Source organism: Lepidochelys kempii, chromosome 2, assembly GCF_965140285.1.
Source record: "Lepidochelys kempii isolate rLepKem1 chromosome 2, rLepKem1.hap1, whole genome shotgun sequence".
Classification (NCBI taxonomy): Eukaryota; Metazoa; Chordata; order Testudines; family Cheloniidae; genus Lepidochelys; species Lepidochelys kempii.
Genome location: NC_136381.1, coordinates 156,096,854 through 156,118,746, shown reverse-complemented (window position 1 = coordinate 156,118,746; position 21,893 = coordinate 156,096,854). Strand labels below are relative to the sequence as shown.

General features: G+C 42.7%; 1 protein-coding gene across 4 annotated transcripts in view; it reads right to left on the bottom strand.

Moving 5' to 3' along the window:
* The window catches only part of ERP44 (endoplasmic reticulum protein 44), a 127,425-nt gene that overhangs the window by 28,500 nt on the left and 77,032 nt on the right, over positions 1-21,893 (bottom strand). For 3 of the 4 annotated variants that reach the window (XM_073332524.1, XM_073332522.1, XM_073332525.1), the window contains 3 exons: positions 6,223-6,407; positions 5,572-5,687; positions 2,170-2,223 (listed from right to left, as the gene is read on the bottom strand). In XM_073332524.1, the coding sequence (XP_073188625.1) occupies positions 2,170-2,223; positions 5,572-5,687; positions 6,223-6,407 (355 nt within the window). The remainder of the gene's footprint in view (positions 1-2,169; positions 2,224-5,571; positions 5,688-6,222; positions 6,408-21,893) is intronic. The other variant, XM_073332523.1, reaches the window with a different exon arrangement.

Below are 21,893 nucleotides of genomic sequence, written 5' to 3'. Positions count from 1 at the left end.
CTACAGCCACTGTGTTTGATAGCACCAACTAATGTATGTATGACACAAAGACTCATTTTATTTCAAAGATTAAAGTTTAATAACAGGACAAACATTTTGTCAAACAGGGAACAGTCTCTTGGTTATGGCTCTCACAGCTGTATCTCCAACTTTCACTGTGTAGTGCACAGAATACTGCAATGAACCAGGAAAATGTACTCCTGGGGGAATTCTGCACCAATGCACATATTGCATGTGCTGCGCATATTTTTATTATTTTTATTTATTTATTTATTGCAGGAAATCGCTTCTACTGAATAATTGCTGCAGTTCCATCTTATGCCCACCAGTGGGCACTGTGGCACTAGAACACAGCAGCTGCTCCTGGCCAGCCCCCGTTATGATAGGGAAGAGAAAGGGCCTGCCTTCTTCACAGCACCTGTTGGGCCAGATCAGGAGACAGGGGATATAGGGAGACAGACAGCATGGGACTGCTTCGGGGCAGGGGAGAGGGTTAGACAGGGACTCATAAGGGCTAGTGCGGGAGGACAGACTGGGGCAGGGACTGAATGGGAGTGGAGGTGCAGGGCCACAGGGGCAGGGAAAGAGGTGCAGGGCCACATGGGCAGAGGGGGAGGGCGTATGGGTTGAATGGGGGCTCAGAGACACATGGGGACGGGGTGCAAGGACACATGGGAACAGGGACAGATGTGCTTGGATGAATGAGGGAGGCTAGAGGTCAGCCAGAGTCTGCATGGGGGATGCTCCCTAACAATCCCTCCCCACCCCCGCCCCCAAAAAAACCTGTTCCATACTTTTCCCACCCATACCCAACAACCCTTCAAGTTCATACCCAGGCTCCTTTCCAGCAATTACTTCCCTCTCTCTCAGCTGCTCAGTTAGCCCTGACTCCCCCAAGCCTTTGCACTGCTTCTGAGGGGTGCGGGAAATATGGTTCTATATTGTAGTTTAAATGAATTATTACTCAGAGTTCTGTATTAATATGCCTAGTAAGGAATCTATTTGTCAAAAAACATTTCCTGAATCTTTTTGTTGTCTGTATTGTTACAGAGATACTTGTTGACAGGTACTTGGAAATGAATTACAAAAATAATTGAAACTGGTGTGATTATATTATTTTGACAAATAAAATATGCAGAATTTTAACATATTGGGTGCAGAATTTTTAATTTTTTGGGGAATAATTTTTAATGTTTTAATGTTTTGGTGCAGAATTCCCCCAGGAGTAAACATGTGAGGGAGTTTGGGGAGGGCAGGGAATGGAGTTCAGTATTGTCTGCAGGGGGAATTGTGCACAGATGTGCTCAAACTGCAGTGCAATGGGGGACTTGAGCATCTCTGTCTGGCCCTCCAGTAGCTTTATCATCTGCTCCTACCACTGTGTCCTTTCCAGGCTATCCTGCCTGAGTCTTTCGTTAATTGACTCCCTCCACCCTCTTGTTTCACTATGTGATGCGTCTGTTGACTGCAGCACTTCACAAAACATATCCTTACTCCTCCTGGTTTGCCTCCTTATCTGTATGGCCCTACCAAATTCACAGCCTTGAAAAACACGTCATGGACCATGAAATCTGGTCTCCCGCCATGAAATCTTCTGTGTGCTTTTACCCTATACTATACAGATTTCATGGCAGCGTTTCTAAAATTGGGGGTCCTAACCCAGAAGGGAGTTGTTTGGGGGAGGGGGTGTTCCACAAGTTTATTTTAGGGGGGTCTCAGTATTGCCAGCCTTACTTCTGCACTGCTTTCAGAGCTGGGCGGCTGGAGGGTGGTGGCTGCTGACTGAGGGTCCAGCTCGGCACAGAGCAAGTAAGGGTGGCAATACCATACCATACCATCCTTAATTCTGCTCTGCTGCTGGCAGCAGCTCTACCTTCAGAGCTGGGCTCTTGGCTAGCAGCTGCCACTCTCCAGCTGCCCAGCTCTGAAGGCTGCACTGCTGCCAGCAGCAGCGCAGGAATAAGGGTAGCCATACCGTAACCCCCCCCCCCCCACACACACACACAATAACCTTGCGACCCCCACAACTCCTTTTGGGGTCAGTACTCCTACAATTACACCACCATGACATTTCAGATTTAAATAGCTGATATCATGAAATTTACAATTTTTAAAATCCTATGACTGTGAACTTGACCAAAATGGACTGTGAATTTGGAAGGGCCCTACTTAGCTGACAGAGGAGCTCCACTGGTGCGGCGGATCGGGTCCTCAAGGGCACAACTGCAGAAGCCAAAGAAACAATGAAAGAGACAGTATTGTGAATTCACTTACAGTCACGAATCACAAAAGTTACACATACTTATTTCTCGCTGTCCCTTTACTAGCACACAGTTTGGCAACAGTCCGAAAAATGGTGAGGTCAGCCAGGGGGTAGAGGGGTAATGGGTTCTGAAGAGGGAGTGGGCAAGAAAGGACAAAGGGTCTGGGTGATTTGTAAAGAGGGTCACTACACATGCCTCGGTAGAGTGTTCTGAATATTGGCACCTTAGCCCACAAGTGGGGGTAATTGAACCTGATATCTCACTCCTGAGGATAATCCAGGATGCAAGGGTGCATCTCCTGCATGCATGCGGCTTCAGACCAGGTCCATATGCTGCTCGCCTGTGTGCTGCTCTGGTCCCTGCTGAAATAATTTCCAATTTGCGCAGCAACAATCCCTACAGCGAAACAAGGCAACTCTGCCAAGGAACCTTTGGCAGAGAATTGCAGAATACCTACAGAAAAGTTCTTTAGAGATCTCTATGGAGGATTCGCAGGACATCCTGGTGTACATTAACGAACTTTTGCACCAGGCCCCCACTGCACAGCTGTATAGGCTCATTTGTTAATTTCTGTTCCTTATGCCTCTTCTCCCACATAAAGTATGTGAGAGCTCAATCTCCTCTCACCATGCAGTATCAAAGCACAATGCGTGCTTACAAGAGCTTGCATCTCCTTCTTCAGGCATGCCAGAGCGCTAAGACTGGCTAGACACCCTGGAGTGGAAAAAGAAAAGGAGGACTTGTGGCACCTTAGAGACAAATGTGTTAGTCTCTAAGGTGCCACAAGTCCTCCTTTTCTTTTTGCGAATACAGACTAACACGGCTGCTACTCTGAAACCTGGAATGGAAAAGAGGTCCTGACTCGCCATACCACCAGACGACACTGTGGTGTGTTCCACATTCTTCTCCAACTCAACTTCTTTGTCTACCACTTCGTCCTTGGGGTTGACTTGACTGGTCGATGCCTCCAGTCCCCCTGAAGTATTCATGGAGCTCCTGGTGGTGGAGGAGGTGGGGTCGCAGTCGAGGATGGTGTGCAGCTCCTTCTAGAAGGGGCATGTCTTCAGCACTGCACCAGAACAACGGTTGGCCTCCCTGGCCTTCTGGTACGCCTGCCTCAGCTTCTTGATCTTAGCACAGCACTGCTGCATGTCCCTCTTGTGCCCCTTCTCTGGCATCTCACTAGCTATCTGCCTGTAGGTATCAAAGTTACTACAGCTGGAGAGAAGCTGCAACTGCACAGCTTCCGCTTTCCACAGATCCAACAGGGCCAACAGCTCTCGTGTGCTCCACACAGGAGCGTATCTACTGCGGAAAGCAGGCATGGTCAGCTGGGAAAATCCTGTGTGAACTGTCCATGCCGACCAAACAGGAAGAGGAATTTCAAAAATTCCCAGGCCTTTAAATGTGGGAGGGGCACATACCTGTGTACCTTCAGGGCAGTGGAGTTCAAACTGCTGACCAGAGCGGTCACGATGGGCATTGAGAGACACCTCCTGAAGACCAATTAGGGCAACATAAGCAAGCACAGTGAGTACGCTGACACTGCGCCGATCTAACTTTGTCACAAAAAACCCTATGCCTCTCGTTGTGGTAGTTTTATTTTGTCGGTGTAGCAGGAGAGTTAAATCGGCATTGTAGTGTGTATATCTCCACTGTTTTGTTGACGAAAGCTGGCTTTTTTTGACAAAACTGTGTAGTGTAGACAAGGTCTTACATTTATTCAGGATTGCACATTGTTGTTAGGAACAACATGAGATTCTGGCCAAAAGCAGCACCTCATCAAAGAGAACCCTCACCTCCTCAAAAACAAAAGCTGCACTTGGGCTGAGGTAGGAATGGGTGTTATGGTGATTCATTGGCACCCCAAATCATTCCTATGCATTTTAAGAAACTTCTGTACAGTGGAATCTTCATTCACTAACAACATGCAACCACATCTGATGTAAAATATGGCAGTAGTTTAAGGCATGAATAAGTGGAGGGACATCTAGCATTGGTGCTATAGATCACATAATATAACTGCCAAACAAAACAGAATTTGATGTGTGTGTGTTGTTGTTTTTTTTTTTAAGATGAGTGAGCCATAAAAATGGTCTGGTTTTTATATTAAATTTTATATTAAATTCTTCAGGGGAGGGACCATTTCATATAAATTAGCAGTTCTCAAAACGTGGGTTGTGACTCCATTTTGATGGAGTCGCCAAGGCAGAAAACTCCAACTGGGAGCTCTGAGGGCAGCAGGGGGCTGAAGTCTGGAGCCCCATGCTCCGAGCGCGGCTGAAGCCCAGCCCTGAGCGGGGGATGAAGGTAGAGGGTCGCAATTTTTTCTAGTGGGATGTGTGTGCATGTGTACCTTTTAAAAAAAAAATCCAAATGGAGTTGCTAGCATAAAAAGTTTGAGAAACAAGGATATAAATGTTTGAGCAGTGCTTAGGACAATGGGGTCCCCAACTGGGGCCTCTAGGTGCTACCACAATACATTAAAAAATAATTATAGAAAGTCCCGCAATTGTGAAGTTAGGTTCTCTTCATTTTGTAATGAGCTGGGGTCAGGAAGACATGTGTTACTATTTCATAGGTAAAAATTCAACAATATGACCATATGAAAAATTTTGGCCCACACCTTGTGTATTTTCATTTGTAGCCGCAAACAAGTGTACTAAGATGGGTAAAGAATTTCAAGGCCACTGGAGAATTTTATGTCTGATGGTCCCCAAAGCCTGGGATTTTGGAATTCTGCAGCAAATGGTGGAATTTACAGGTGAAAAGATTTTAAGCAGCTATGTTTTCACTAGCACAGATGTAATTATCTACTGAATTCTCTTACTCTCAAACAGCAATTATTATGAAGAGCAATGGAATTTTAAGAAAACAGAGTATTTATAAGAAAGTCTTAGAAAGTATTGATTAAACAAATGTGAAAGTTACAAAAATATTCAGATTGCTACAAAACATTCTACACATCAGCATTTTTAAAATTTAAATGCCTGATATTGCTAATGGACTCCCTATTACTTTCTGTGCAGAGAAAATCCCAAACTGACTACTGCAGGAACAGTAAAGAAGAGGCATAATGCCAACAAAACAAGGTTTCACTACAAAAACTAAAGATACTAAGAGCTATCTGGCTAGATGTGTTTTTTATTTAGTCTTCTAGGTTGATCTCAGTGCAAGGATTTGCTTTTAGACTCTAATCCAATAATCTTTTAGTTCTTTACCAAAAATTCTTTCTATTAAGCAGGACTAATTTGTTAGTGTAAAGTCTTCAGGATCAGTCACACAGCCAATACATGTAAAAACTTACCCAGTTGCAGAAAGGAAGACACAATCATCGTGCAAAATATTTGCTACTCTTTCAAAAGTTCTATAGTTGGTGGTGTCCTTTTGCTCGAAATATCCAATGATATTTCTTTTACTGCGCTGTAAAACAAAGTATGTACTTATGACTTTTTTTTAAAATTTCAGTCACCAAAGGCTATTATTATTCCCCCAAAAAAATGTTAAACCCAGAAATGCTTTTCATTTATCCCACAATCAGAGACATGGGCAAGGGCTGTTGTCCATCTGTCTCCAAATGAGGTGTGACCATACAAAAATGCAGGTTTTAAAAATTTAGACTAGAAATGTTACTTAATACTTTTTCAGTGAAGGAATGTAAAGTGCTTCTTTTCCTGTTTTCAAATTGACACATAAATGAAAAAAATTCCAGTGAGGTAGATAACATTTTAACAAAATCCATGCGATTAAAAAAAGTAAAAGTTAATTCCAATAATTTGAAATACTAGAAATAATTATCTGCTTTTCATTGCGAATATAAAAGCCAATAAAATAATTCTTTTGAATGGTAAAAAAATCAAGAAATACATACAAATTAAACACTACATGATTCACTTTGTCTCAAAATACAAAACTCTAAAATCCACATACTTCATAGAACACCAATCAAGAGACTTACGTCAAGAGACTTAATTTCTTCCAAGTCATTAACTTCTCGAATAGGATTGCTTTTCTGTTGCCTGATATAATCTGCTATTGCTGTCACCGACCTCTGACCCCTATACTCTCTCTTCATCATCATCCCATTCCGGAACAGTTTTAGGGTTGGATATTTGCTTATCCTGTATCTTTGAGCTATGTCCGCTAATAAAGAAATTAACAGAAAAAATAATGCTATAGATATGGAAATGTACTGTTTATTAATCCTTATGCACACGCACAAACACTAACAAAGACAGGGGCGTTGGACACACAGTCCTGCTTCCCCCGTCTTAAACAAGAGCAAAATGAAAAGCACTGCAGAAGAGAGAAATGGAGAGTAGCTATGGTATTTATATTCAAGAAATGCAATTTCTTGCATATGTTGATGACCATACAAAATCATAATGACCAAAATCTGGCATAATTCTAAAACTAGATTCAATCAGTCACTTACACTTATTTAGCACCCTTCATGTGAACATCGTGGAGGGCTTTTTAAAAGAAAATTGAATTAATATTAAAACAGGGCATAATAAGCAATAATAAACAAATAAAATTTAAAAACTTGCCAAGTAACGGAGTCTAATCCACTTGAGAAGTAAGTTTAATAAGATGTAAACAAGATCAAGACCTAAATAATGCAATGACTAAAGCTTCCTCAGAGCTAGAGCCAAGGATATACACTAACCCAGTACATACTAATTAATTTCATGTTTTCATAAATCTTCATACAATGGTATTAGGAAGTACACAGCCCGGGGGGCACCACATGGAGATGGTATTAATTTGTGTACTTTTAGAAGGTTACAGCATTTGAAGCTATATACAAATACATTTAGAAAATAAATTTAAAATTCTCTATTTGCCAAGTATGACAAAAATATGCTGCAATAATCTCACCACTTATTTACTTACTATTAAATGACAAAAAACTTTGCTAACTCAGAGTTAAGGTTTCCAGCGATGGCTTGTGCCCTTCCACAACGTCAAATTCCGCAAAACTCAAACTTCTGAAAACCAGGAAATACATAACCTTAACTCTTTCCCATGGAGCTGGCAACGGCCACCAGGAATTACCTGCATGTACTCCAGCTGCATTCACTGTGTAAGATGTAGTTGTATTGAATGGTGGAGGAATAAAGTGAAGCAGCTTGAAAGAACTGCAATTGTGATATGAGGAGATCTGGATCTGAGTCCCCCCACCACGTATGTTATGAAAGGAAAGAGGTACCTGTGTATCTGCAGGTTCCAGTTTGCAACAATTCAACACAAAATTGTGTAGGCTGCATTGGTAGCACAGCACTAGGGTCTGCTTACCATGGGTTCTGCCATATGAGAGCAGTCTGTGGATTTAATGATAGGCAGGGGGAAGTATAGGTATACATGGTATCCTGTGTGCAAGTGTGAAAGGGTTGTAAAAGGACATGAAGTGGCTGCTATATTTTACAGATGTGCTATTTTGTTGGGGGAGTATGCTCAGTGTTTGAGCGTAGGGATAGTATGGGTAGCATCAGTCCATTAGAGTGAAAAGGCAGAATGCGAGTGTGTGTGTTATGGGCGTGTTGGGATATCACTCAAAAAGGGCAGAGAATTAAGGTTATGTGGCTGTTTACCTTAACTCTGTCTTTCCTCGTTTTCAGAAGTTTGAGTTTTGCTGAACTCAACATTCTGGAATGGCACAAGTTATCACCAGGCAACTTTAACTCTGAGTTAACAAAGCTTTTTGCCATTTAATGTTCTAGTTTTTTAAACAGAAAGAGAAATGTTTATTGGTAGGAGTGAGTGGTCACTTGGACAGTTGTATACTCATCTAGGTTTACAGTCAAAACGCTGCTGTGACTAGAAAATAACCAAAAGACGTAGCTTTTATAGAATGCTTTTCCTCAGTAGATCTTAAAGAATTTTACATTAGGAGGCCCATTTTAAAGATGGAAAATTTAGGTGATGTATCTTAACTGTTTGTTTTCTGGATTTCAAATGTTTACATTTGTGTTACCTTCTTTCCTTCAACCCCAGACCCCAGTTCACATGAAGGGGGAAAGAGAGGGGATCAGAAACCTCAAGAGAAACAGTCTCTCCCGGATCCCAAACCACACACAGAAGGGGAGAATTCAGAGCTGACAGCCACCCCTCCTCAACTTCCTGTGCTATCCCTCAGTTCACCAACCCCTCCTGTTTCCTCCCTCCCCCTAATATCTACCCACACCCCTTTACCAGAGCCCCCTAAACCCTCTTCCCTCCCCTACCACCTTTTCCCCACTTTCCCCCCTCTGTATAATACCTTCATCCCTCACTGCAGACCCAGACCATTTGTCACAGATGTGGCAATTTCCTGAAATATCCTTGAAAAAATAAAACATATGTAACTAAGCATCTTTGGAGTCCATTGTATTAAATATAAAGGTTATGTATTATTGCAGTCCAGGGTTGTATGTAACTTATCTAGAGGGGAGATGGGATGTTAACCCTTGGAAATCTCATGAACTTCAAAGGACTATACCGAATTGGCCAGACAAGAATGGACTTTTGGGGCAAACAGTATCAAGTGTTTCCCTCGTTAATCACTTGCAGGAGTTGAATACAAATTTCCCACCTCTGGTTATGCAAAAAATTCAGCCTTTTGAAGCTATACCCTGAGGAGATGACCACTGTCTGCTGATTACCTGTTCCCAGAGCCTGAAGATCAAAGGCCCAAGCTGTGTAAAGGAAAGACTGAACTATTCATGGTTGTGCATGTTCTGAACTAATGCTGATAAACTTGTAACCACAGAAAAATTCTTTGTGGGGTTTGAAGGCCTGAGTTCTACCAGAGCCCTTATTGGAGTTGTGGGAGGAAAGAAGAGGTCTCTCCTAAGATTATTAGCAGGTGTGAAGGTTCTTGTGAATGGCTGTGTGAAGTGTGAACGGCTCTATTCATGTCAGTGGGTGTTCCCTTCCCCTCTCCCCAGTGGAGGAGAGTTTTTGATATGTGTCAAGTATACTTGTTCTCAGTTCCAATCCTCCCTCTGGTCTCCAAAGTGTGTTCTTGGTGCATGCTCAAAGCACGCCTTTTCTAAGCTCCCCAACCAGAGGGGCAGGGCTTCCGCAGATCCTGGATCACATGAGGATGTAGGGAGAGGCACTCAGGCACCCCCAAAAAGGCAACCTCCCCAATCTAGCTCATATGGGGGGGGAGGGGTAGACACCCCAGGGTGCAGTCAGCAGTGATCCCCAGATCTGCTTTTGTGCTCATAAAGAGAGTCTTTTCATTCTATCCAAGTTGGTATACAGTTCAGCTATAGATTTTGCAGATGGTATATCTTGCAGCTTATCACTTGCCCAAACAATACCAGTGGCCTTGACAACACCTGACACGCTTCTTATCACAAAATCTATGACACTACAGAAAAGAAATGGGGATGGGACATACCTTGCATTATCTTAAACCATTCTGCACCTCCATTCTCTGTCCTCATGCAGAATGCAGGCTAATCATAAAAGCTTTTATCAAATTAACAATCTTTGCTGGAATTTCATAGTGTCCCACAATCTTCCAGAAGGCTTCTCTGAGGCCACTATCAAATGCTTTCATAAAATCAGCCAAGTTAAAACCAATCTTCTGCTAGTATTCTAAGCCTCTCTCAATAAGTCTTCTCCAGGTAAAAATCTGATCTGAACACAACCTACTGGATCCAGGTAACTACAGGCCTGTTAGTTTGACATCTGTAGTATGCAAGGTCTTGGAAAAAATTTGAAGGAGAAAGTAGTTAAGGACATTGAAGTCAATGGTAAATGGGACAAAATACAACATAGTTTTACAAAAGATAGATTGTGCCAAACCAACCTGATCTCCTTTGAGAAAGTAACAGATTTTTTTAGACAAAGGAAACGCAGTGGATCTAATTTACCTAGATTTCAGTAAGGCGTTTGATATCGTGCCACATGGGGAATTATTAGTTAAACTGGAAAAGATGGGGATCAATATGAAAACTGAAAGGTGGATAAGGAATTGGTTAACAGGGAGACTACAGCGGGTCCTACTGAAAGGTGAACTGTCAGGCTGGAGGGAGGTTACCAGTGGAGTTCCTCAGGGTTCAGTTTTGGGACCAAATCTTATTTAATCTTTTTATTACTGACCTTGGCACAAAAAGTGGGAGTGTGCTAATAAAGTCTGCGGATGATACAAAGCTGGGAGGTATTGCCAGTTCAGAGAAGGACCGGGATATCATACAGGAGGATCTGGATGACTTTGTAAACCGGAGTAATAGTAATAGGATGAAATTTAATAGTGAGAAGTGTAAGGTCATGCATTTAGGGATTAACAACAAGAATTTTAGTTATAAGCTGGGGACGCATCAATTAGAAGTAACGGAGGAGGAGAAGGACCTTGAAGTACTGGTTGATCATAAGATGACTATGAGCCGCCAATGTGATATGGCGGTGAAAAAAGCTAATGCGGTATTGGGATGCATCAGGAGAGGTATTTCCAGTAGGGATAAGGAGGTTTTAGTACCATTATACAAGGCACCGGTGAAACCTCATCTGGAATACTGCGTGCAGTTCCGGTCTCCCATGTTTAAGAAGCATGAATTCAAACTGGAACAGGTACAGAGAAGGGCTACCAGGATGATCCGAGGAATGGAAAACTTGTGTCATGAAAGGAGACTCAAGGAGCTTGGCTGTTTAGCCTAACTAAAAGAAGGTTGAGGGGAGATATGATTGCTCTCTATAAATATATCAGAGGGATAAATACTGGAGAGGGAGACGAATTATTTAAGCTCAATACCAATGTGGACACAAGAACAAATGGATATAAACTGGCCATTGGGAAGTTTAGACTTGAAATTAGACGAAGGTTTCTAACCATCAGAGGAGTGAAGTTTTGGAATAGCCTTCCAAGGAAGCAGTGGGGGCAAAAGATCTATCTGACTTTAAGATTAAACTCGATAAGTTTATGGAAGAGATGGTATGATGGGATAACATGATTTTGGTAATTAATTGATCTTTAAATATTCATGGTAAATAGGCCTAATGGCCTGTGATGGGATGTTAGATGGGGTGGGATCTGAGTTACTACAGAAAATTCTTTCCTGGGTATCTGGCTGGTGAATCTTGCCCATATGCTCAGGGTTTAGCTGATCACCATATTTGGGGTCAGGAAGGAATTTTCCTCCAGGGCAGATTGGAAGAGGCCCTGCAGGTTTTTCGCCTTCCTCTGTAGCATAGGGCACAGGTCACTTGCTGGAGGATTCTCTGCTCCTTGAAGTCTTTAAACCACGATTTGAGGACTTCAATAGCTCAGACATAGGTGAGGTTTTTAGCAGGAGTGGGTGGGTGAGATTCTGTGACCTGCGTTGTGCAGGAGGTCAGACTAGATGATCATAATGGTCCCTTCTGACCTTAGTATCTATGAAATCCAGACTGTTCTTCCCTGAGTACTTTGTCAACAGTAGTTTTCATCCTATTCAAAATGGTAATATACCACACTATTCTAGGTACAGATAGGGGGGTCATACTTCTCCAGTTATCACAAATAAGCTGGTCCCTACTTTTGGGGGGTTCTCTTCTTCAATCTTTAGGACAGACCTCTTTTTCCCAAACCAATCTGTACAAGCTGCACATGCACTTCACCCTCACTTCCTTTCCAGCTTTTAACATTTCAGTATCTATCTTATCATAGTCTAGCTTTACCACTCTTCAGTTGGTTTATGGCCTTAGTTACTTCCTCAAAGGTGATTATTCGTCGTGATATAGATAAATCCCCTATTTCTTCACATCTCTCAATCATGTTAGTGGTTCCGGTGGTGGAGCACAGCCTGAGAATACTCTGTCCTCTGTGGTTAAAATCGTACCATCTTGAGCATTTAAAATGCCTCAATGGTTTGAGAATTGTGACGTCAGTTATTTGGATACCAGAAAAAGCTTTTTAGAATCCTCTCCTCAGCTTCCCTTGCTTCGTTTTCCATCCATTCTCTCTTATCTCTTCCGGCTGATCTCTTAACTTCCTTGCCTTTGTCTGCATATACTTCAGAATAGCTCAGTTCCTGCTGTCTTATTCTTGTTGAATTTTGTTCTTTAATTCTTTCTTTTCCTCAACAAGTCTCCATGTATTTAGAAAAAAATGCTCCAACTTTCTTAGATCTTCTCACCCCAATGCAGTTCGGGCTGCATCCATATTTGCTTCTTTGAAAAACTACCATTGTTCTTCTATGCCATTTGTCAGTGTCTTTAACTCCTCAAATCTTTTGCTAAGTTGCAGCTTGAGATGTGCCTTCACTGCTGGTTAGGCTAACTTTATAAACTTTGATGGAAGGAAAAGACCCTTTATGAGCATAAAAGCAGCTGCCACCAAAGTGGGACTTTGTATCAATATGCAGAAGACCAAGATCACAAAGCTAGGAGAGACTGCTGTCAACGCTGGCGGATGTGTGATTGATGGAGAAGAGAACAAAAGAGTTGATGACTCTGTTTATCTTGGAAGTACAATATCTGCTAACCACCAGCTCACTAAAGGAGTGAAGACAAGACTCAGCAAAGCCACTGGATCATTTTTCCATCTGTCAAACATCTGGAAGATTAAGAAGTTACATTTACCCAGATAAAATGTAACTGTACAACACTACTGTCCTTCCAAAAGTACTGTATGCCTTGGAAACATGGTTGATGGTGAAAGTACACAACAGGAAGCTGTATGCATTTCAGAAGCTTTGTCTGAGAAGAATCGTGGGAATTCATTGGTGAGATCATATAAGGAATGGAGAAGTGTAGTGCTGCATGGGTCTAAGACAAAGATGGCTACGTTCACCCATGTCACCAGGCTATCCTATGGCAGAAGCACAAGTTATATCTTAGATTGGATTCCACCTAGAATGAAGAGAAGGCATGGAGGGCAAAGAATGACCCATCACAGGGCAATCGTAAAGGATGCTGTCATCATGGAGACAACCTACGATGGTCTTGCTCTGGACAGACAGCATTGGAAAAATAGGTGGCGTCATCTGCCACCAGGCACAGGAGACTTCAACTAAGTAAGAAAGATTCCCCACGATTCCAGACCACATGAAGGGCTTAGGGAATGAGGCTCAGATACCACCAGAAATGCAAGCTCCCACAAGAACCTGGCTCACATTAGAGGGGGCAGGGAAGGTGGAGTCAGACCCCTATAGATGGGCAGGGCCAGTCATATCCTGGTGCACGTGCGCAGACACATACACGCACAGGCAGGGAGCTGAGACAACCCACAGGGCAGGGATCCCAGCTCACACAGGGAGGATAGGAAGAGGGGCTCAACTGCTCCCAGATACGCAAGCCCCCTCCAGAACCTGGCTCAGATGAGGGGGAGAAGAGAGGATGCCACACCCCACAGATGAGCTGAGGGCCTCCAGATCATGGTGCATATATAGGAGGGGAATTTAGGGCTGACACAGGCCACACTACTCCTATTCTCACCCAGTTCCCCCGTCACTCACCCCCCATGTTCCCTTCCTAGTGTCCCATCCTTCCCCATCACCTGATCCCCAAACTCTTACCCCTTGTTCCCATCTACTCTCTTCACCTATAATCTCTCTCCCCTCCCAGGGGTAGTTGTGCAGTTTCTTTTCTTTTCAAAACCATAGTGTCAGCACCTTCTGAATATTCTGCTGTAGTTGGATTACATTTCCCCATAATAATAAAAAACAACCAGATGTAGTCTGGAACTGTATGCCTACATTATTTTTTTAAACACCTCAGATTTCTGACGTACTTTGGATTTGAACTCACAGCCTGGCATGGTGCTCAGATTTGATGACCATTAACACATACCTTCAGAGCCAAACAGATCCTGTGATGCTGATGCAGTTTTCTAGATAGATAGCCTCTCTCTCAGCACATGTGCAGTGTAATACATTCAGAGCGTGGATAGGCATGCAAGCTTTAGCATACCTAACTGGAAAAGCAAACTCTTTTTCTAAAAATGTTTTAATTTGATTTTCCCCCATGGGCTGGTGGGTGCCATGCACTCTGTTGGGGTAACTCTCCAGTGTTTGAGACCTTGGTGCATTGATCTGAGTCCTAGCGCAATCTCTCTCTGTGAGCAAAAAAACTTTGCCAGAATATATAAATTTTAAGAAAAGCTCCCCCCCCCACACACACACCTCCCAGGACTGTGTCTTGAGAATCCCTTGGTCAAATGGCTCCAAATTTGGATCACTGACTGTACTTCACACCCTCATGATACACACCAAATTTCATGACCATGTCATTACCTCTACAGATTTGAGAGCATTTTAAACTGTCAGTCGTTAAAAATAAAGCTAGTCTTAACCTTAACTGTAGCAGAGCTGTTGCTCCGATCCTACATTCTGATCCCAGTATCCATATCTAGTCCCACTAAAGTCAATGAGATGTGTGCCAACAAACCCTGATGCAGCGAAGGGGACTTAAATCCTACAAAAAAGAGTACATGTACAATAAATGAAAGCCTTCCATACTGAGCTATAATAAAGCTTTCTAATTTAAGCAAATAAAACTGGAATCTCAATTCACTATGGGCAGGAGCCTTTGTAACCTACAGTGGAGGCCATTTTTAGAGGAAAGCAGGGGCACAGAAACAAAGTAGCAGACGTCTCAGATATAGAAAAGTTCACATATTCTCTCTCTGATACCTGTTTCACTACAACAATCTAATTTATTAGTTGCTAATCTAATTAATCCATGCTTATTTTCTTTGTTATTTTTGTATTTAAATTTCTGCTTTGCTGGTTTTACTAGTACTTCCTCAAATTTTTGTATGGTGAATGGCATTAACTTTTCACTGGAGAAAACCTGAGAATTGAGAGGCAAACTTATTTAGGAAAGAGACAGCAAATTTAAAGTGATTGGTTGTAAAAATTGCAGTTTTTCTATTTTAAGTCTACAAATATATTTCTCTATATTATGAGATTCTAAAACTTGATTATAATGTAAAACCATTTGCAAATGGCTATACTCTAACATAGCTGGACTAACATTATTTCATGGAACAAATAAGGAGAACTGCGAATAACGTTAGTCCAGCTATGCTGGAGAATAGCCATTGGAATCACCAACACTTAAGGCACGTCTACACTACGAAATTAGGTTGATTTTATTGAAGTCCATCGTTAGCAACCGATTTTATACAGTCGATCGTGCATGTCCCCACTAAGCGCATTAGGTCGGCGGAGTGCGTCCCCAGTATCGTGGCTAGCATAGACTCTCAGAGTGGTGAACTATGAGTAGCTATCCCACAGTTCCCACTTCCCATTGGAATTCTGGGTTTAGCTCCCAATGCCTGGTGGGGCAAAAACATTGTTGCGGGTGGTTTTGGGTACATGTCGTCCGTCTCCCCTCCTCCCTCCCTCCTTGAAAGCAGTGGCAAACAATCATTTTGCGCCTTTTTTCCTGGGTTATCCGTGCAGATGCCATAGCACAGCAAGAATGGAGCCCGCTCAGCCGTACACTGCTTTTGTGAGCGCTGCAATACCTCGTGCATTATCCTGCAGTATGTGCAGAGCCTAGCTAGGAGCCGCCAGCACAAGGATGATTGTGAGGAGGACATGGACACAGATGTTCCTGAAAGCACACGATGTGGTAATTGGGATACCATAGTGGCATTGGGGCACGTTGATGCAGCGGAACACCGATTCTGGGCTCGGTAAACAAGAACAGACTGATGGGACCACATAGTGTTGTGGGTATGGGATGATTCCCAGTGGCTGCGAAACTTTCGCATGCAAAAGGCCACTTTCATGGAACTTCGTGAGTTGCTTTCCCCTGCCCTAAAGCGCAGGAATACCAAGATGAGACCTGCCCTGACAGTTGAGAAGCGAGTGGCAATAGCCCCGTGGAAGCTTGCATCGCCTGACTGCTACTGGTCAGTCAGGAATCAATTCGGAGTGGGCAAATCTACCGTGGGGGATGCTGTGATCCAAGTAGCCAGGGCAATCAATACCCAGCTGCTAAGGCAGCCCTCCGCAGAAACCTTCTGCAAAGGCTTTCAGAGTACCTCCAGGAGAGCTTCATGGACATGTCCCTGGAGGATTCCCGCTCCATCCCCAGACATGTAAACACACTTTTCCATTAGCTGTACTGGCTGTGAATGTATCCCAATTGTTCAGGGCAAATCAAACATTAAACACAATTGCTTTTAACCCCTGTAGTGTCATTACAAATGTGCACGCACCGGGGTGCCTTCTCCGCCATCAGGGTCCGGGAACAATATGCCCTGAGAGGTCCAGGGTGAGGAAAAGGTCCTGGCTACCGGGGAGAATGGATTCTCCGCTTGCCTGCTGCACATTCTCTTCCTCATTCACGTTGCTTGAGGCTGCCACCTTGCAGGTCTCCACAGAGAGTGTTGGGGTACTGGTAGGGTCCCCCCCTAGAATGGCATGCAGCTGATCATAGAAGCGGCATGTCTGGGGCTCTGACCCAGAGTGACCATTTGCCTCCTTTGTCTTTTGATAGTCTTGCCTGAGCTCCTTAATTTTCACGCAGCACTGTTGTGCATCCCTGGTGTAGCCTCTCTCCGCTATGCCCTGTGCGATTTGGCATATATATATCAGCATTTCTTCTGCTGGATCGGAGTTCTGCCTGCACAGATTGTTCTCCCCATACAGCAATTAGATCCAGTGTCTCCTGTTCGCTCCATGCTGGAGCTTGTTTGAGATTCTGGGACTGCATCGTCACCTGCTCTGCTGAGTTCACCATGCTGACCAAACAGGAAATTAAATTCAAAAGTTCCTGGGGCTTTTCCTGTGTACCTGGCTAGTGCATCGGAGTTGAAAGTGCTGTCCAGAGTGGTCACACTGGAGCACTCTGGGATAGCTCCGGGAGGTCAGTACCATCAAATTGCACAGCACTGTCTCTACACTACCCCAAATTCGACCCAGGAAGGTCAATTTTAGTGCTACTCCCCTCGTCAGGGAGGAGTACAGCAGTTGATTTTAAGAGCCCTTTAGGTCGGCAGAACGGGGTTGATTGTGTAGACACATTCATTATAAAATCGACCTAATGTGGCTAAATACGACCTAACCTCGTAGTGTAGACCAGGACTTAGAGTGTCTTCCAATAGTGCATTAAGTAATGATAAACATCTAATGTGTGTGGTTTGTTCTCCGCCTTCCTTTCCCCAAGTAGATAACTGTGCATATAGTCTTATTTTGGTAGTATTTTTTGGGGAGGCAGTTAACTGTACATGTTGCTGTGTGTTAAAGTTACAGAAAGCATGACTGAAGAAATGCACATTGCACTCGCAGCAGAAGGGGTGGAGGTTTGTGACTATCCTTATTTCCTGCTGTTCTCCTTTTTTGTGGGAGTTCATTCCAAAATCTTGGATCAACTGTGAGAGCGAAGGATTAAAACCTCATTCCTGAAGAGATATGTGAAACTAGTGATTCTCACTATGCCTCAGCCTTCCTTTCACAAGGAACAGAACCCTGGTATGCCTTAGGGTGATCTTCGGTAGAGTCAGAGGTTGGAAAACACTGAACAGTTAACAGTTGAACTATTACTTATTTCTTGGCTCCTGAACAGTTGGATACCACCTATTGCATTGAGAATGCCATATGCTCTTAAAATTGTAATTACAGCTATTTGAATAGTCACTAGTATGTACACATGTAACCTAATTTACTTTCTGCCAAACTTGGAAAGTTTGTGCAGACTCATATGAAATGCATAATCTCCATGAAAGCAAGCTATGTTAGGAACATTTGTTTTGTCTTTTTAGATAAAGTCTAATGAAGTATTCAGAGTAGCAGCCGTGTTAGTCTGTATCCGCAAAAAGAAAAGGAGGACTTGTGGCACCTTAGAGACTAACCAATTTATTTGAGCATAAGCTTCATTATTCGATGAAGTGAGCTGTAGCTCACGAAAGCTTATGCTCAAATAAATTGGTTAGTCTCCAAGGTGCCACAAGTCCTCCTTTTCTTCTAATGAAGTAGTATATTAATGCTTGATAACGTGGCTTCTACTCTGATTAAGTTTTTTGACCAGATATGTAACTAATACGACATTAAAATTCATTATGAATTACAAATTTAAAGTACAGTTTGAAGTGGAATGGAGGGAAAGGGGGTTTAATAATGGGGGTAGAGATTGGGAGGTAAGCAAAGAAGAGAGAAGATGAGAAAAGAAAGCAAGCAAGAGAGAAAAGGGAATGGTATGAAACATGCAAAGTAGCAGATGAAAGCAATAAAGAAGGTAGCTAAATGTGCATTAGATTCATGCCAGCAGGTCTCTACTGATAGCATGGTCAGCCCACAGCTTCACTAGAAACAGTCAACTCTGAAATGTGAGAATTGATGACATTTACCTCTGGATATATACTTTAACACAGAATCTATTTTTATGTGGAAAGTGAGGCCGTCTCTTAGTGGAGCAATAAGAACAAGTAGAAGACAAGTTACAGCAGGAGTTTTGTACTGAAAACAGGGAACCAGTGGTTTTGAGGCAGAAGCATGGGCCTCTCTTTCGTAAGTATCCACAGATTTTGGGAAAGCTTCAAAAATTATTTGGTAATAAATGACATTTTACTGCAATTATAAACAGGAATAAAAAGTGACTAGCAGAAGTATTAAAAGGTATGAAAGTGATTAAGTCAACAGAAATACATTTTTCTACTGATCAGGGGTTTAAAATTTAAAAATTTGGAAACTGAATAAATAAGGAACACGCGTACAAAGAGTAAGTTACTGGATTATCATAATTGAAGCACGTAGTATAAATGAATTCAACAGATAACTAGATCGGTTTCTGAGAAAAAAGGGATTAAGATACAGACAAACACACACAGATATGTTGAGCCAGATAGCACTTTCCTGTTTCTAAAACAAGCTGTTTATTGTAAACTCTTTGTATGGGGACAGTGACTTCACGTGTATTGGTACACTGCCTTGCTCCTTGGACCCTGATCTTGATTGGGGCCTCTGGGCACTGTCATGACTAACTAATAATCAACAAAAAACACCGGTTTCCACCAGCAGTGACTATGTGGAGAACATTTTGGATGGTAAAGGAGAATTTGGAGAAATCAAGTTACCAGCATAGGCATCGACTCTGTGGGTGCTCCGGGGCTCAAGCACCCATGGAAAAAAAAATAGTGGGTGCTGAGAACCCACCAGCCACAGCTGTTTGACAGCTGAGGGAGGACGGATGGCTTGGGGGAGGGGGTGGAGCAGGGATGGGAAGAGGCAGAGCAAGAGCAAGAGCATGGCCTAGGGAAGGGGCAGAGTGGGGATGGGGCCTTAGGACAGAGCAGGGATGGAGCACCCCAAGGGAAAAATAAAAGTCAGCACCTATGGTTACCAGGTAAAATGTTGTAAATCTTCTATCTTCTTTAAAAATCAAGGCGTTACTACTAAGATTTATTAAAGTGCTAAAAAGGCATCTTATCCATAGCTCTAGGCACCCTTAACAAAAAACTTAAATTAACCCACCACAACTCCGCTTGCCCTTTGAACAGCTCCTCCCCACACTACCTATATTCAAATGTGGGGGTTGGGAAGAGTCTTGTAATATGCAAGATTGCTGAATGCAACATTCATCTGATCTCTCCTGTAATGTGAAGCAGCCAGCTCATTTTAGCTAGTAACAGGATGATAAACATACATAAAATAGCTAAGATAACTACCCAGCCTAGGATTTGAAGAAACTCTTCAGCCTTCGTTGCCAAAGGGGTCATCACAACCCTCATAAAAATAACTAAAACAGGGCCAATTTCATAACCTGGAGAGATGTACGCTTATCCAACTTCTTGAGGCCAGCCACACTACTAGATTTTTCTAGCAAATACAAATAGAAAAACAATGCTTCCAAATATCAGTGTTTTTTAGTCATATGTACTCACATTTATACCTGTCACAACCTCTCCTTTTAAGTACAAGGACAACAGAAAGGAAAGACCCCTTCCCAACCAAACTGGAATGTAACAATTTTAGGATGAAGAGAGGGAATCTCTGTGATTACCACCACATTTCAGATTAATTAAGTAAGGGCGAAGTCAAGACAGAGCTGTGGTATGATCTAACCAACTTCTGTAGTAGAACATTCCACACCCATACACACACTTGGCTTTGGCATTAAACTCCCAGAAGAGTTTTAAAGAGATCCAATAGCACATCCAAGGTCAGACAAAACAGAGAACATATCCAATTCTTCAGCCTATTAGGCTTCTTAAACAACTTACCATAGGAAGAGAACCAGAACTAAGTCATTCACACTACTGTCCTGCAGAAAACTATGGAAATGCATTGACTATTAAATATTATATTGTAAACTATTCCCCTTTGCAGTAAATCATGACTGACTTGCTCTAAATTCTAAATCATGACAGATTTAATTCTCTTTTCTTCTCTAGCCAGGACACATATTCTTCAAACTTTAATTCTGTACTTCACCACACTGAACATATCTAAACATGTAATCATCTTTCCAAGCAGCAAAAGAGTTTAGGACAAAAGAAGCAACAAGTGAAAGGCCATTTTTTTCGTGGGAAAGAAGTTAGAGCTGGCTTCAGAACCACCTTTTCTGCAAAAACACCTAAGGCAAATCTCTTGATGGAAAAAGGACAGATTCTGTAACGTTAAAACTGACATGATGGCCATCAATGGTATTTTCATATTCTGTACAGACAACAAACTCTCTCACAGATTTCCACCACAACTTCAACCACCATACATTAAACTCTCTCTGGGCTTGTCTACACTGGCACACTTTACAGCGCTGCAACTTTCTCGCTCAGGGGTGTGAAAAAACACCTCCCTGAGCGCAGCAAGTTTCAGCGCTGTAAAGAGCCAGTATAGACAGTGCACCAGCGCTGGCAGCTGTGCCCCTCATGGCGGTGGGTTTTTTTAGAACTCTCCCAGTGCTGCGTCGCGACCACACAAGCCACATTAAAGTGCTGCCATGGCAGCGCTTTAACGTCGTCAGTGTAGACTAGAACATTCCAACACAAGCATCAACATCCTGGAAACCACAGTCAGCTTCAACAATGGTATCCTATAGACAACTACACATAAGAAATCCCAGATCACCACACCCATCTTTCACAGATCAAGGAACCACCTCAGACAAACTCAGATAACGCAGAATATGCTCTGAGGAGAAAGTCCAGGATATTCTCCTTAACACACTTAAAACCAAACAAGTATGCAGTGTTAGTTGTAGACGTGTCAGACGCAGGATATTAGAGACACAAGGTGGGTGAGGTAATATCTTTTACTGGACCAACTTTCACCAAAGACACTCCATCAGAGAAGTACACTGCACCATAGAATGGGCCACCAAAATTCCATGGACTGTATAGAGGCACTGGATTTATGGCTTATTACAACAATCTATAACCCACTGAAACCCGCTCCCCACACTGACAGCTTCCCCCTTCCCCTTTCCCTTCTATGACTGGAGAGGTGTTAACAGGCCACTACACCTTGAATGGTCCCTTGAAATATGTGTTAACTAGTTATGCTAAACAATAGCATAGCCTTGTATTAAGCTATTCTTGTATTCTGAGTACATTTCCCAGACTTGAAGAAGAGCAAAGACTTGCACTTTCAACAAAGTAGTGTTCAGACTCCTTACAAAATGTATCTAGTAGGAAGTTCAGAATATTTTATGTGGACAGTCTCAGGAAACATGTTGTCTTTGCGCATCAAATATCAAGACTTGTTT